A 17,843-nucleotide genomic window follows, 5' to 3' on the forward strand; every position below is an offset into this window, starting at 1 on the left:
GCCCCTGGGGAGGGGGTAAACTTTACTATAGTTTATATAGGGAAATCACATTTTTGACTATTATTTGTTGGATTTGTATCGGAATTCATTCTAACTTGGTTCAAATTATCAGCATGGGATGACAGTTTGATGTTATGTACATGTTGGCCCTGGTTGACCCCCAGGGGCTGGTGGGCGGGGCCAAAAAGGGTCAAATTGACTGAAATTTCAAAAATCTTCTTCTCTACTCTCAGATATGTTAGAATCAAATACTCTGCATAGATGAAGGGGTCTTATGGTGCTTTACCAAAATTGTGAATTTCATGACCCTGGGGTCTCACGTTTGCCCCGGGGAGGGGGTAAACTTTACTATAGTTTATATAGGTAAATCTCATTTTTGACTATTATTTGTTGGATTTGTATTGGAATTCATTCTAACTTGTATAAAATTATCAGCATGGGATGACACTTTGATGGTATGTACATGTTGGCCCTGGTTGACCCCCAGGGGCTGGTGGGCGGGGCCAAAAAGGGTCAAATTGACTAAAATTTCAAAAATCTTCTTCCCTACTCTCAGATATGGTAGAATAAAATACTCTTCATAGATGGAAGGGTCTTAAGGTGCTTTACCAAAATTGTGAATTTCATGACCCTGGGGTCTGACGTTTGCCCCTGGGGAGGGGGTAAACTTTACTATAGTTTATATAGGGAAATCACATTTTTGACTATTATTTGTTGGATTTGTATTGGAATTCATTCTAACTTGGTTCAAATTATCATCATGGGATTACAGTTTGATGTTATGTACATGTTGGCCCTAGTTGACCCCCAGGGGCTGGTGGGCGGGGCCAAAAAGGGTCAAATTGACTGAAATTTCAAAAATCTTCTTATCTACTATATGTTAGAATCAAATACTCTTCATAGACTGACCCCATTAGGACTGATGAGTGGGGCCAAAAAGGGTCAATTTAGTTGGCCGAAATATTTCAAATCTCAGGTGACCGTTAAGGCCCTTTGGGCCTCTTGTCTTATGATGTAATTCAAAAATGTTACTATTCCTACATATTAGAATTTTGTGTTTGTTCTGTTAATATCTTCAGATGAAATAAGCTTTGGATGAACTAGTGACTCAATAAAATATATGATGAAATAATAAGAACCACTTTAAGATCAGTACTAATTAAATAGAGTTAATAGGGCATCTGTTTATGTATTAACTGTGGATATCTACCGTTGTATTTTGTCTACAGGTGGGGGAGGTCCGTCTCCATTGTCTGCGAGCACTTCAGCCACTCTATAACACTGAGGACTTGGCTCACAAACTGGAACTCTTCACCAACAGATTCAAGGTAGGGCTGTAAGCAGCTGGGTTTGTCCTTTATATTTGAGTCAATATTCAACTACCGGTAAACATTTGATGTGTGAACTTTTGTTATTTTTATGGTTGCTATGGGACAACGAATATAAATACAATGAATATTGTTGTCTATGTTATTGTTGTCTATGTTATTGTTGTATTGTTGCATGGGGTAACCACAAAAATTTGTGCCAACGAAATAATCTGAAAGCTCCAGACCAGGAAGGAAACACACAGGAACATTTCTTGTTATACAGTATAATTATTTACTAATAAGATGCTGAATCATTGAAATCATTTAAAGCAAATATCTTTATTAAACAAGAAAATAATAATTCATTGTAAATTTTAGCAATTTAAGTAAAGAGAAAAGTTTGGGCAAGATCCTCTGTTGAAATTGCAGCATTGCCCTCACTTCTTACGGCATATATTAATATCATGAGCAGGGAAGCAGATGGGGTGTAAGTTGTGTACCTGTTTGCCAGTAATATGCATTTTGATGTGACTTTTTTTAGGACCGGATTGTGGAGATGACACTAGATAAGGAATATGAAGTAGCTGTACAAGGAATCAAGCTCGTCATCAGTATCCTCAAGTAAGTCATTACAACTGACATTCAAATCTCGCTCTATTAACTATTTTATTTCTCTTAAGGGACACTCAGGTTTGATCCCTGTAGAAGTGTATATCTGTATAAAGTGACAACTAGCAATTTACATTACTGTCTTGTTATACTGATGTGTAAAAGGACTTCCTTACCATGCAAGTTTTTGCGGCCACGATCACTCTGTCAGTTAGTGCACCGGCCATGTAACCTAACGCCAAGATCCCAGGTGCATGGTTCAAGGCTCCCTACCCGTGTTGGTTTGTGATTCTTGGGAAGCTTAGAAACGGGCCAGTCTGTGCTGTCGTGGTCATGACATCGGGCTAGACATTTTACCTTTATTGCTCTGGATGCATGTGACGGGCCACTCCTATGATGTTCAGTGAGGTAGTCACAAACTACTGCAAGTACTACATCAATATACCAGGATACCTCGATCAATATGACTCTGGCTGTTCACATGTTAAACCCAGCAAACAAACATGGTTTTTCTCTGGGTACCCTGGTTTTCTACCACAGTAAGACCCGTTGCACGCTTGCATCATAGCCAATAAGAATGATTAAAAAAATTAAGTGGGTATATTTTGTTTACAATTGTTATCAAATAGTTAATAGTTAATCCGGCACAAATTGTAATTGGATTCCCTGGTGTATTTTTACAGGTTCAATGACACAATCCTAGGAGACAAAGACTGTGAGAATGTTTATGAATTGGTGTACTCTTCACAGCGTCAGGTTGCACAGGCTGCAGGGGAATTCTTAAATGCCAAACTTTTCCGCAAAGATGAAGAGTTGACAAGAACTCTAAAAATACATAAAGGAAAGAAGCAAAGTTTGAACGCTCCACTCATCAGAGATCTGGTGCAGTTCTTCATTGAAAGTGAGGTAATACATGATGTGTCTGATAGAGTGTGGCATCTAAAAATTGTGAGCTGGGAGGCATGGGTTGATATTTTATATTGAAAATTCCTCTCTCGATATTAAAACATGCCTTTTCTGTGCTAATAGAAAATTTGAAGACTCATGGTTTAGCTGTTTCATTGATTTCAGATAAAAGTACTGGCTTTAGACCAAAAACATGGTCACTGATCAGTAGTCCGATAAATCTTTCCTTTGAAGATAACATAGCTTTATTGAAACAAGAGCCAGTCAAATTGATCATTAAATTGCTGTGTAAATCTTTTATATTTATAATATATTTGAAAAGGAAAGTTTATATAATTATGCTTTTGAATGTGTGAGTTTTGTAAAAGATGAACATTTTAATGCTGTAAAAATGTGTTCCTAATGTTGACTATTTGTGATTTGACAGTTACACGAGCATGGAGCCTACCTGGTAGACAGTTTATGGGATATTAACGATATGATGAGAGACTGGGAATGTATGACAGATCTACTACTGGAGGAACCTCCCAAGGGAGAGGAACGTATGTATCAATCCTGTCTAATAGTCATTTAAAATAATTCAGAATTGCTTGGTAAGACTTCATTAGCTGGTACTAACCTTAATCTGACATTTGGAATATGTTAACAGATTAACAAATTTTGGATGTCATGTTTGATAGAATTTTTGTATAATGGGATATAGACCAGATGTACGTGTATGGTGATGGTCATGGTTAAAAAAATCTTTAAAAAAATGACTTGTAAGCTATTGAGCTAGTTACATGCAGGATAAAAATTGAAAAAATCATTACATGAATTTCAAGGTCATCAGAATAAGATTGTTGAAATTTGGAATTGCTTTATGCTTAACGTACTTATCATTTTTCTGGTTTTGGTGGTCACAGCTGGAATATGTTTAATAGATATCTGATACTGTGACAATGGACATCTGATACTGTGACAATGGACATCTGATACTGTGACAATGGACATCTGATACTGTGACAATGGACATCTGATACTGTGACAATGGACATCTGATACTGTGACAATGGACATCTGATACTGTGACAATGGACATCTGATACTGTGACAATGGACATCTGATACTGTGACAATAGACATCTGATACTGTGACAATAGACATGTGACAATAGACATCTGATACTGTGACAATAGACATCTGATACTGTGACAATAGACATCTGATACTGTGACAATAGACATCTGATACTGTGACAATAGACATGTGACAATAGACATCTGATACTGTGACAATAAACATCTGATACTGTGACAATGGACATCTGATACTGTGACAATGGACATCTGATACTGTGACAATAAACATCTGATACTGTGACAATGGACATCTGATACTGTGACAATGGACATCTGATACTGTGACAATGGACATCTGATACTGTGACAATAGACATGTGACAATAGACATCTGATACTGTGACAACAGACATCTGATACGTTGACAATGGACATCTGATACTGTGACAATAGACATCTGATACTGTGACAATAGACATCTGATACTGTGACAATAGACATCTGATACTGTGACAATAGACATCTGATACTGTGACAATAGACATCTGTTACTGTGACAATAGACATCTGATACTGTGACAATGGACATCTGATACTGTGACAATGGACATCTGATACTGTGACGATGGACATCTGATACTGTGACAATAGACATCTGATACTGTGACAATAGACATCTGATACTGTGAAAATAGACATCTGATACTGTGACAATAGACATGTGACAATGGACATCTGATACTGTGACAATAGACATCTGATTCTGTGACAATGGACATCTGATACTGTGACAATAGACATCTGATACTGTGACAATAGACATCTGATACTGTGACAATAGACATCTGATACTGTGACAATAGACATGTGATACTGTGACAATAGACATCTGATACTGTGACAATAGACATCTGATACTGTGACAATAGACATCTGATACTGTGACAATAGACATCTGATACTGTGACAATAGACATGTGACAATGGACATCTGATACTGTGACAATAGACATCTGATACTGTGACAATAGACATCTGATACTGTGACAATAGACATCTGATACTGTGACAATAGACATCTGATACTGTGACAATAGACATCTGATACCGTGACAATAGACATCTGATACTGTGACAATAAACATCTGATACTGTGACAATAGACATCTGATACTGTGACAATAGACATCTGATACTGTGACAATGGACATCTGATACTGTGACAATAGACATCTGATACTGTGACAATGGACACCTGATACTGTGACAATGGACATCTGATACTGTGACAATAGACATCTGATACTGTGACAATAAACATCTGATACTGTGACAATGGACATCTGATACTGTGACAATAGACATCTTATACTGTGACAATAGACATCTGATACTGTGACAATGGACATCTCGTACTGTGACAATGGACATCTCATACTGTGAGATAAGCTTCAATAGACATTTAATACTGTAAGATTCCTTTTCAGCCCTTGACGACCGACAGGAGACAAGTCTCATTGAAATTATGGTATGCTGTGTAAAACAGGCGGCTACAGGAGAATCACCTGTCGGAAGGGGCCCAAACAGAAAGGTAAACTTTAGATTCAATTTGAATACAGATATTGAACATTGATATTGCCAAGTTATAAAACTGTTTTTGTAAAAAAAAAAAAAAGGTTTTATTGATTTTTTTCTATAATTTTGAACAGATTTGAATTTTAATAAAGTTCTTGAACTCTTCCTTGACAAATTACTGTCTACATTTAGTAAATGTCAGATAAGTAGTAAGATACCTTTTACTGATTGTGAGTTTGACATGTTTATTTGATTAATTTGACAGTTAACCGCCAAAGAGGGTAAACAGGTTATGGAAGACAAAACACGTCTGACAGAACACTTCATAGCAACACTACCACAGCTTCTCCTTAAGGTCAGTCTGTTCAACATCAACATCTTTTCTCTGTTTCTAAGTACCTGTCAGAAAAATCAAATCTCAAATCAGTTCAAATCTCTCACAAGTACCAGATGTGAGGTAGTCTTATTTATTTTGCACCCAGCTGATGGAAATTTCTGTTAGATGTTGATGAATTGCATTTATGAATGTTCACACAACAGTTTTAAAAAAAAAAAAAGAATGGAAAAAAAAGTATTGCAATCATGCTAAAAAATGAACTGTTGTCACAAAAGTATGTACAAAAAACAGCTAAACTAGTCCAGCATATTGTATATCGGAACAATTTTGATTTAAAGTTGAGAAACAAAATAATGCAAAATCAATTTCTCATGAAGTCAAGAATAATCAAAGTGTTATGAATTTACTTGAGAATAAATGCAATTTTGTCATGAATTAATTTAAGAATAAATGCAATGTTGTCATGAATTAATTCAAGAATAAATGCAATGTTGTCATGAATTAATTTAAGAATAAATGCAATGTCATGAATTTACAGTATCTGATGGACCCAGAAAAGGTTGCCAATCTTTTAACGATCCCACAATACTTCAACCTGGAGATCTATACAGCTAGTCGACAGGAGAAGGTAATTGAGCTATGATGACTTGATAGAAAGTTACAGGTTAAATTTATCCCAATTTCTATCATACTGAACCAATTCCAGGGGAGCTATTGCTGTACCCCCTGGCATCGGCATCCCTGACAGTGGCATCCCTAGATAACTTGGTTAAAGTTTCAATAAACCAGTGTTGTGTCAATATTAATGAGGATACAGCTTAGGTATTTGACATGTGTGTTCCTTGTGGCAAGACCTTTCCATTAATACTACATTTGTCAACCTGCTGACTTTGACGATGACATTTGATCTCTTCTGAAAAATTAATCCCAATTTTCAACCCACTCTGGGACAACTCTTTTATGTTCATTTCATTTCAACACATTTTATTGTACATGTATACAATAGGATGATATAACAGGCTAGGCCTATATAAATTGTCTCCAGGTATAAAGAGATAATTTTAAATATAGATAAAATATAAGGAATTGTTTAAATATAGAAAAAATATAAGAAATTGATCAGAGCAGATTATATAATTATGTACATATATATTTTTGTCAGTATAGGAATGTCATATTTGTACTGATAAGCTTACTTGTTAAAGGGAGGTAATAACTTCATTTAGATATGCAGTATCCAAAAGTAAATATCTTTATTTATTTTTTTATTAAGTTTAAAAGAGATATCACATGTAGCTGTTGTTGGAGTGTTTTAATGACATCAAGTAATTGATTTATCATCACAAGGGTTTCTGGCTTAAACTCGTTATGTTATTGTAGAACCTGGAGCTGACGTTACGCTACCTACACGAGGTTGTGGAAAAACACACAGACACAGAGGTAAGTCTTCTGATCACTTTTAGCCATCTGTCAATAAGGGTCTAACAGTACCGTAATAGACACAGAGGTAAGTCTTCTGATAACATTTAGCCATCTGTCAATAAGGGTCTAATAATATCGTAATTTCATCTATCACATTTTCTGATAACTTCTTGAAAAAACTATAATGCCTGCAATAAATGTTTTAATTTTTAGCTGGATGTGATGAAAAACTTTTTATTTGAATTATTTTATCAATCTAATCTTGTATTCGTTGACTGTTATGTGTGCATTCGACACAGAAATCAAGGGACCAGAAAGTCCTATCTAGACATGTAGTATACAGGAAGTGACAAGCTATTCCAGCCAGAATGTCCCTATTAATTAGAAATGTATGTTTAGATTAGAAAGTTATTGTTAACAATCTGTACATAGTATGTTTGAAGTAAAGAGAAACTAATACTTTTCAGTGAAGTAAAGAGAAACTAATACTTTTCAGTTGTACTTGAAGCCATGATCATTTTCATTGTAAAGGTCCTGGAGGCAAGCTCCAAATGTTATGAATGCCTGTGTAATGAGGACTACGCTATTGCTGGAAAGTGTGATGTGGCTAGAAAAACTCTTATTGACTCCCTTGTTGCCAAGTTCAAGGAAGCCATGCAAGACTTCTTTGCTGAGGTAATATCATATTAATTACTTATCAACAAATAATATTAAACTACACTGAATAAAAACTACGTGTAGTTGATTTAAGAACAATGGTGAGTTCTTAGCGTATTGCTGACTGAACTTTATTTCAATTATGTATCCAAGGTAAGACTATTATTTAAACTAAGACCTTGTTAAAAGGCCACCCCCCCCCCCTGTGTCCTGTCCTGTTTTGGAAGGACAGGACACTCATCAAAAGGTGAGAAAGGTAATGGGCCCGGCCCTACACAGGCAGTGTGAATTTTCCAAATCATAACAGGTTAAATTACAGAACTATCATCTGACAGGTGGTCAATAAATGGTTAATTGATATATGATCAGGTATTAAATTGATATGAGTCCCTTCTTTATCGGGTATGGAGAATTGATGTCAGGGTTATTAAAGATGTGAATGATGTGTATTTGGACTGTGGTAAAGACCATAATATACTGAAACGAAAAAGAAACGCAACTTCAAATTGTAGGTTTAATAAAATAATACTTGTGAGCATTATGTTTAAATTTCATATGTAATAGTTAATATTGAATATTGATGTAACATCCTTTAAATGTTTAGAGATTTTTAAGAACAGGTCACTTTGCTAGAAGGTCATGATTGGTAGTACCCTACGTGAATCCAAGTTGAAATGGTAGCAGTTTTGAAACCGTGCCCTAATATCGTGTGTGTCCTCCTCGAACAGTTATCACATCTCTAATTCTTTGTTGCATTGAGTTCATCAGGGCATTGACTTTCCGTATTGGAATGTTATTCCATTCTTGGACGAGTGCATTTGCTAACTGAGGGAGGGTATTTGGGGGGTTACGGCGATTTCAAATTCTTTTGTCTAATTCATCCCACAAATGCTCGATTGGGGACAGGTCGGGGCTATATGGAGGCCAATCTATAGGAACAATGTTCTGTGTCGCAAGAAAGTCTCTACAGACTCTTGCAACGTGTGGTCTCGCGTTATCTTGCTGAAAGGTTAGATGATGCTGCCTAACAAACGGCACAACATGGGGCCTAAGGATCTCATCCCGATAGCGTACGGCCATTAAATTCCCATTGACTATCACCAAAGGCGTCTTCAAACCATGGGAGATTCCCGCCCAAACCCAAACCAAAACACAGGCGTCAGCAAAACGTTCGCCTCGACGCCGGTACACACGTTGACGGCCATCTGCTCGAAATAACGTGAATCGAGATTCATCGGTGAAGAGCATAGACCTCCAACGTCTCATAGGAAAACGTCTGGGCATATGTGCCGTTGCCCATTGCATACGACGTGCTCGACGTTGCGGTGTTAGTGGTAAACCAACGTACTGTCGCCTTGCACGCAAATTAGCCTCACGCAGTCTGTTGATCACTGTTTGGGGATGAATTCGACGGTTATGATTACCAATCGTATTCCTTGCTGTTTCAGCGGCCGTTAATCTCCTGTTACGCAGGTGTGCCAACCTAAGAACCCGGTCTTGACGTCGCGACGTTACGCGTGGACGTCCTGATCTCGGCTGGTCATCGACTCTTCCTGTTGCGTTAAGACGTGAAACTAATCGACTAATAGTCGATTTGTGAACTCTGAATTGTCGAGCGACGTGAAGTTGCGTGTTCCCTGCCAGAAGCATCACTATAGCACGTCCTCTATCAACCTTTGATAACCGTGGCATAATTGTAAAAGGAATTATTGTTTGCAAAAGTATTGGCGATGATGTGGCTCAATATTAGTGATGAATTGATACTGGTTTGAATGAAAAAATAACGCATATGTTTGTACAGGCACGGTTTTTGATGTTTTTACCGCGCCGGAAGTGCATAGGTCTCTAGTCACACTTGGGTGATTTTGAAGATTGGTATGGGTGTTAGGCAGGGTGCATGTTTATTTCCGCGATTTTTATACAGATATGTATATTTAATACAAAATTAATCACAATTTTCCATGTTGCGTTTCTTTTTCGTTTCAGTATAGTTTGCTGCTGATATAGTTGTAGATTAGAGGTAACATTTGTCTATGTTAATATTTCAGGGTGAGGAGCCAGATGAGGATGAAATGTTTGCATTGGTAGCATGTCTAAAACGGATCTATGCCTTTTATAGGTAAACCTACATTTTGTTTTGATCAATAATGAAATCTGTCACAACTTTTAGCTTCTGCATCTGACAATTGTAAAATTCAGTATTACAAAATGATAGCAGATCAGTATTTTAGCTTTTCCTTATGTGAAAACAGAAAATGATGTTCCTTTTCTAATTTAAACCAATTGCAAACGGTGAAAAATAATGAGAATTTTTTCAATATCCGGTTTAGTAAGGCTTAATTGATAGATGTTAAATATACTGCTATGAAGTATAAAAATAGTACTGATTTAGCGGGCATATGCTTGTATGAGTTAAATACATGTATTATCTTTGAAATTGTCTGTTATACCTCCTGACAGAAGCCAAAGAATTATGTGACAAGCACTGATTTCATAAAGTTTAGATAATTTAACAATTATCAATTTAAATGATGTATTGCTATCATTTTCAGTTGTCACAATTTAACAAGTTGGAATCTCTGGGACGATCTGTTCCACATCATCAAAGCAGGAAATGACAACCAATTAGCAATTCCTGAGGAGGTGAGTACATTTTAAGTCGGAGAAGATTCATACTTTTGGAAAACTTCCCCTTTTCAGATAAAATTTTTCATAGTAATCCAACAGTAACTAAGCTGAGATTGTTTTTATCCAGGGTTACTTTAGGAGCTGAGCCACTTTGTCAATTTGTACTGTTGTTTCCATCCAGGGTTACTGGAGTCACCTACCTGATCAGATTGGTTTATCCTGCTACCCTGGTTTCCTTCCACAGTTAGACTCCTAGCTTACTTCCATCTGTACCAATAGAAGTCAGTGTTTTTGTTTGGCCTGTTTTACCCCTGAATATCGGCTGTTTCCCCTAGGCCAAAAATGTTGTATTTTCCCAAAATTTCAATGAAGTTTCCCAATTATTAAAGCTGAAAAAAATTTTTTTTGAATGTTTCTTTTACCTATTCTGACATTTTGTAAATGATAACATCGTGATTTCCGAAGCCATAAAGTATTTTCCGAACCTAACTAATATGAACGTTATCACTTTCAAACATGTAACATCATCACGTAGGCCTAGAGGCGTGCGATCTTTGTTGTTTTAGATCTTGATCATAAAAACGCTTTGTAATAGGATGTCGTTGATTTCAAGCGCTCAAATGATGCAGACATCGTAAAACCAAATACTACACAAATGAACATGAAGGTCTTGTGAGAATTAGTGATACATTAATTAGGATACTGCTAGTAATTATTCAAATCATATCTTGATATATATGTAAATTCTACTAAAAAAATATGTGTACATACAACAGCCCTGTGCGGGGCTTGCTACGTTATTGCCTGTAGACTGAGTATGAGGGATTTCTTGTACTCTGACAGAGTGCAGTGCATGCAGGGTATGAATACTCATTCTTACCGGAATTTGCCACCTGAAAAAGGAGCTTTCGTTGACTGATTTAGAGGAACTTGTTGATCTTTTCAAAGGATTAAAACAACGAATTCAGAACTTTAATAGCAACAAGTCATATATCACCATGCTGGCATATTATGGGCATGATTTCAAACAACTTACAATGTGTTTTTTTTTAATTTTTTTTTATAGCAAGTGATGTTTACTTTAATAATGCTGAAAACATGGTGAACTTTATATTAATACTTTTATTTGACAAAATCAGTACTTTTTTTTGCAATTTGGTATTTTCCCAAATTTCTCAAAATGTCGATGAATTTTCCCAACTCAAAAGCCACGGGAGGCTGAAAAATAATGGGAACAAAAACACTGGAAGTGATGGATATAATTTTGTTAATAATTGTTGTAAAATAAATTTACTTTTTATTAAGTCTGTGATTAGGTGTTAAGACCATTGACTTGTATGAATTATTTGCCCCACCAGATTATCAGTAAAGCGATATCCTCATGCAGTATGGCCATCCTGTGGTATCTTCAGGCTCTAGATACCAGTAACCCGGACAAAGTAAGTACCTTGATCATCTTACATAGTACCTTCATCTGACACAAGTACCTTCATCTGACATTACTACCTTCATCTGACATTAGTGCCTTCATCTGACATTAGTGCCTTCATCTGACATAGTACCTTCATCTGACATAAGTACCTTCATCTGACATTAGTACCTTCATCTTACATAGTACCTTCATCTGACATAGTACCTTCATCTGACATTAGTATGTACCTTCATCTGACATTAGTGCCTTCATCTGACATTAGTACCTTCATCTGACACTAGTGCCTTCATCTGACATTAGTATGTACCTTCATCTGACATTAGTGCCTTCATCTGACATTAGTACCTTCATCTGACATTAGTGCCTTCATCTGACATTAGTACCTTCATCTGACATTAGTGCCTTCATCTGACATTAGTACCTTCATCTGACACTAGTGCCTTCATCTGACATTAGTATGTACCTTCATCTGACATTAGTATGTACCTTCATCTGACATTAGTGCCTTCATCTGACATTAGTACCTTCATCTGACATTAGTGCCTTCATCTGACATTAGTACCTTCATCTGACACTAGTGCCTTCATCTGACATTAGTATGTACCTTCATCTGACATTAGTGCCTTCATCTGACATTAGTGCCTTCATCTGACATTAGTGCCTTCATCTGACATTAGTATGTACCTTCATCTGACACTAGTGCCTTCATCTGACATTAGTATGTACCTTCATCTGACATTAGAACCTTCTTCTGACATTAGTACCTTCATCTGACATTACTACCTTCATCTGACATTAGTGCCTTCATCTGACATTAGTGCCTTCATCTGACATTATTGCCTTCATCTGACATAGTACCTTCATCTGACATAAGTACCTTCATCTGACATTAGTACCTTCATCTTACATAGTACCTTCATCTGACATAGTACCTTCATCTGACATTAGTACCTTCATCTGACATTAGTGCCTTCATCTGACATTAGTACCTTCATCTGACACTAGTGCCTTCATCTGACATTAGTATGTACCTTCATCTGACATTAGTGCCTTCATCTGACATTAGTACCTTCATCTGACATTAGTGCCTTCATCTGACATTAGTACCTTCATCTGACATTAGTGCCTTCATCTGACATTAGTACCTTCATCTGACACTAGTGCCTTCATCTGACATTAGTATGTACCTTCATCTGACATTAGTATGCACCTTCATCTGACATTAGTGCCTTCATCTGACATTAGTACCTTCATCTGACATTAGTGCCTTCATCTGACATTAGTACCTTCATCTGACACTAGTGCCTTCATCTGACATTAGTATGTACCTTCATCTGACATAGTACCTTCATCTGACATTAGTACCTTCATCTGACATTAGTGCCTTCATCTGACATTAGTACCTTCATCTGACACTAGTGCCTTCATCTGACATTAGTATGTACCTTCATCTGACATTAGTGCCTTCATCTGACATTAGTACCTTCATCTGACATTAGTGCCTTCATCTGACATTAGTACCTTCATCTGACATTAGTGCCTTCATCTGACATTAGTACCTTCATCTGACATTAGTGCCTTCATCTGACATTAGTACCTTCATCTGACACTAGTGCCTTCATCTGACATTAGTATGTACCTTCATCTGACATTAGTATGCACCTTCATCTGACATTAGTGCCTTCATCTGACATTAGTACCTTCATCTGACATTAGTGCCTTCATCTGACATTAGTACCTTCATCTGACATTAGTGCCTTCATCTGACATTAGTACCTTCATCTGACATTAGTGCCTTCATCTGACATTAGTACCTTCATCTGACACTAGTGCCTTCATCTGACATTAGTATGTACCTTCATCTGACATTAGTATGTACCTTCATCTGACATTAGTACCTTCATCTGACATTAGTGCCTTCATCTGACATTAGTACCTTCATCTGACACTAGTGCCTTCATCTGACATTAGTATGTACCTTCATCTGACATTAGTGCCTTCATCTGACATTAGTGCCTTCATCTGACATTAGTGCCTTCATCTGACATTAGTATGTACCTTCATCTGACACTAGTGCCTTCATCTGACATTAGTATGTACCTTCATCTGACATTAGAACCTTCTTCTGACATTAGTACCTTCATCTGACATTACTACCTTCATCTGACATTAGTGCCTTCATCTGACATTAGTGCCTTCATCTGACATTAGTGCCTTCATCTGACATAGTACCTTCATCTGACATAAGTACCTTCATCTGACATTAGTACCTTCATCTTACATAGTACCTTCATCTGACATAGTACCTTCATCTGACATTAGTACCTTCATCTGACATTAGTGCCTTCATCTGACATTAGTACCTTCATCTGACACTAGTGCCTTCATCTGACATTAGTATGTACCTTCATCTGACATTAGTGCCTTCATCTGACATTAGTACCTTCATCTGACATTAGTGCCTTCATCTGACATTAGTACCTTCATCTGACACTAGTGCCTTCATCTGACATTAGTATGTACCTTCATCTGACATTAGTATGCACCTTCATCTGACATTAGTGCCTTCATCTGACATTAGTACCTTCATCTGACATTAGTGCCTTCATCTGACATTAGTACTTTCATCTGACACTAGTGCCTTCATCTGACATTAGTATGTACCTTCATCTGACATTAGTGCCTTCATCTGACATTAGTGCCTTCATCTGACATTAGTGCCTTCATCTGACATTAGTATGTACCTTCATCTGACACTAGTGCCTTCATCTGACATTAGTATGTACCTTCATCTGACATTAGAACCTTCTTCTGACATTAGTGCCTTCATCTGACATTAGTGCCTTCATCTGACATTAGTGCCTTCATCTGACATTAGAACCTTCATCTGACATTAGTGCCTTCATCTGACATTAGTACCTTCATCTGACATTAGTGCCTTCATCTGACATTAGTACCTTCATCTGACATTAGTGCCTTCATCTGACATTAGTACCTTCATCTGACACTAGTGCCTTCATCTGACATTAGTATGTACCTTCATCTGACATTAGTATGTACCTTCATCTGACATTAGTGCCTTCATCTGACATTAGTACCTTCATCTGACATTAGTGCCTTCATCTGACATTAGTACCTTCATCTGACATTAGTACCTTCATCTGACACTAGTGCCTTCATCTGACATTAGTATGTACCTTCATCTGACATTAGTGCCTTCATCTGACATTAGTGCCTTCATCTGACATTAGTGCCTTCATCTGACATTAGTATGTACCTTCATCTGACACTAGTGCCTTCATCTGACATTAGTATGTACCTTCATCTGACATTAGAACCTTCTTCTGACATTAGTGCCTTCATCTGACATTAGTGCCTTCATCTGACATTAGTGCCTTCATCTGACATTAGAACCTTCATCTGACATTAGTACCTTCATCTGACATTAGAACCTTCATCTTACATTAGTACCGTCATCTGATTTTAGTACCTTCATCTTACATTAGTGCCTTCATCTGACATTAGTGCCTTCATCTTACATTAGATCAGACAAGCGTACTTACAGATTCGTGTTTTTTTATTTAGAGAAGGGCTGTTTAACATTTTCCCATCAACTTGTCTGTTGGTTTACATGTTCTGAAGTACTGGTAGGGTGGGTCGGTCAATGCCAAACAAGGAATAGTTTAAGGTTGGCCTCATTTGTTTCAAATAACATACAGTTGTTGTTAAGCTCAATTAAAGAGTACCGGAAACAGAACAAACATTTTTGAGATTAAAAAAAAAACTTATTTGCTTAAAATGTAACTAGACAATGCCTTATTCAAAAATTGTAAAGGTATGCCGAGCATAGGTGATGTTGTATTGAGAAGATAAATACTGAATGTAATATTTACATTTATTTACATGATTTACACTAGCAACTCGTACACTAAAGGTATACTCTAGAACACTCACTATAGGTTTCTCCCATACACCTCTTATACACAAATATCAATATACCTATATGTGTATACTACACTCTAGACTACACTCGCATATATTACACAATAACATTATATATAAAAGTCTTGTAGCTTGCCAGTCGTCAACACCACAAAGTCTGTTAGCCCGTCTATGTTAACCTAACTATGTAAGCCCTCCACTAATGAATCACAAATGACACAAATGGAAGAACTTCAAATACTGCTTCCTCTATAAACACAAAAATTCTCTATTTGTGCAGAAGTTTTTAAGGGCATGTTAATATTGATGTATTGAGATGATTGTGTACTGTTACAGAATCGTATGAGGATGCTGAGGAAGAGATTGGAGGAGTTGATGAGACATTGTCATGAACTTATGTTTCACCAGCAGGACAAAGTCACAGAGGAGGTAGGTTAACTAACTCACCAGCAGGACAAAGTCACAGAGGAGGTAAGTTAACTAGTTCACCAGCAGGACAAAGTCACAGAGGAGGTAGGTTAACTAGTTCACCAGCAGGTCAAAGTCACAGAGGAGGTAAGTTAACTAACTCACCAGCAGGTCAAAGTCACAGAGGAGGTAGGTTAACTAGTTCACCAGCAGGTCACAGTCACAGAGGAGGTAAGTTAACTAACTCACCAGCAGGTCAAAGTCACAGAGGAGGTAGGTTAACTAGTTTACCAGCAGGTCACAGTCACAGAGGAGGTAAGTTAACTAACTCACCAGCAGGTCAAAGTCACAGAGGAGGTAGGTTAACTAGTTCACCAGCAGGTCACAGTCACAGAGGAGGTAAGTTAACTAACTCACCAGCAGGTCAAAGTCACAGAGGAGGTAGGTTAACTAGTTTACCAGCAGGACAAAGTCACAGAGGAGGTAAGTTAACTAGTTCACCAGCAGGTCAAAGTCACAGAGGAGGTAAGTTAACTAGTTCACCAGCAGGACAAAGTCACAGAGGAGGTAAGTTAACTAGTTCACCAGCAGGACAAAGTCACAGAGGAGGTAAGTTAACTAGTTCACCAGCAGGTCAAAGTCACAGAGGAGGTAAGTTAACTAGTTCACCAGCAGGACAAAGTCACAGAGGAGGTAAGTTAACTAACTCACCAGCAGGACAAAGTCACAGAGGAGGTAAGTTAACTAGTTCACCAGCAGGACAAAGTCACAGAGGAGGTAAGTTAACAAACTCACCAGCAGGTCAAAGTCACAGAGGAGGTAAGTTAACTAGTTCACCAGCAGGTCAAAGTCACAGAGGAGGTAGGTTAACTAGTTCACCAGCAGGTCAAAGTCACAGAGGAGGTAAGTTAACTAATTCACCAGCAGGTCATAGTCACAGAGGAGGTAAGTTAACTAGTTCACCACAATAGCTCAGTTGGTTAGAGCACCAGATAAAGATATGAGATGTGTGGTTCAATACCCGGCTCTGTTTCGTGACCTGCTGATCATGTTCAGTAAAGACATATATTGATGATGTTGTAGAGCTATGTTACGATCTGTGACCCGTGATCGTGTTCAGTAAAGACATATATTGATTTTGTTGTAGAGCTACATTACGATCTGTGACCTGCCGATCGTGTTCAGTAAAGACATATATTGATTATGTTGTAGAGCTACATTACGATCTGTGACCTGCCGATCGTGTTCAGTAAAGACATATATTGATTATGTTGTAGAGCTACATTACGATCTGTGACCTGCCGATCGTGTTCAGTAAAGACATATATTGATTATGTTGTAGAGCTACATTACGATCTGTGACCTGCCGATCGTGTTCAGTAAAGACATGCGTTGATTATCTTGTAGAGCTACATTACGATCTGTGACCCGTGATCGTGTTCAGTAAAGACATATATTGATTAGAGCTACATTACGATCTGTGACCTGATCGTGTTCAGTAAAGACATATATTGATTATCTTGTAGAGCTACATTATGATCTGTGACCCGTGATC

At 37.4% G+C, this 17,843-nt stretch overlaps 1 protein-coding gene across 5 annotated transcripts in view; it reads left to right on the forward strand.

Moving 5' to 3' along the window:
* The window catches only part of LOC117342787 (cohesin subunit SA-1-like), a 58,735-nt gene that overhangs the window by 14,507 nt on the left and 26,385 nt on the right, over positions 1–17,843 (forward strand). For all 5 annotated transcript variants that reach the window (XM_033905044.1, XM_033905045.1, XM_033905043.1 and 2 more), the window contains exons 10-22: positions 1,230–1,328; positions 1,852–1,931; positions 2,603–2,825; positions 3,253–3,367; positions 5,375–5,478; positions 5,728–5,817; positions 6,338–6,427; positions 7,180–7,239; positions 7,753–7,896; positions 9,927–9,997; positions 10,431–10,521; positions 11,865–11,945; positions 16,217–16,309. In XM_033905044.1, coding sequence (XP_033760935.1) covers positions 1,230–1,328; positions 1,852–1,931; positions 2,603–2,825; positions 3,253–3,367; positions 5,375–5,478; positions 5,728–5,817; positions 6,338–6,427; positions 7,180–7,239; positions 7,753–7,896; positions 9,927–9,997; positions 10,431–10,521; positions 11,865–11,945; positions 16,217–16,309 — 1,341 coding nt within the window. The remainder of the gene's footprint in view (positions 1–1,229; positions 1,329–1,851; positions 1,932–2,602; positions 2,826–3,252; positions 3,368–5,374; positions 5,479–5,727; positions 5,818–6,337; positions 6,428–7,179; positions 7,240–7,752; positions 7,897–9,926; positions 9,998–10,430; positions 10,522–11,864; positions 11,946–16,216; positions 16,310–17,843) is intronic.

This window comes from Pecten maximus, chromosome 14 (assembly GCF_902652985.1).
Source record: "Pecten maximus chromosome 14, xPecMax1.1, whole genome shotgun sequence".
NCBI lineage: Eukaryota > Metazoa > Mollusca > Bivalvia > Pectinida > Pectinidae > Pecten > Pecten maximus.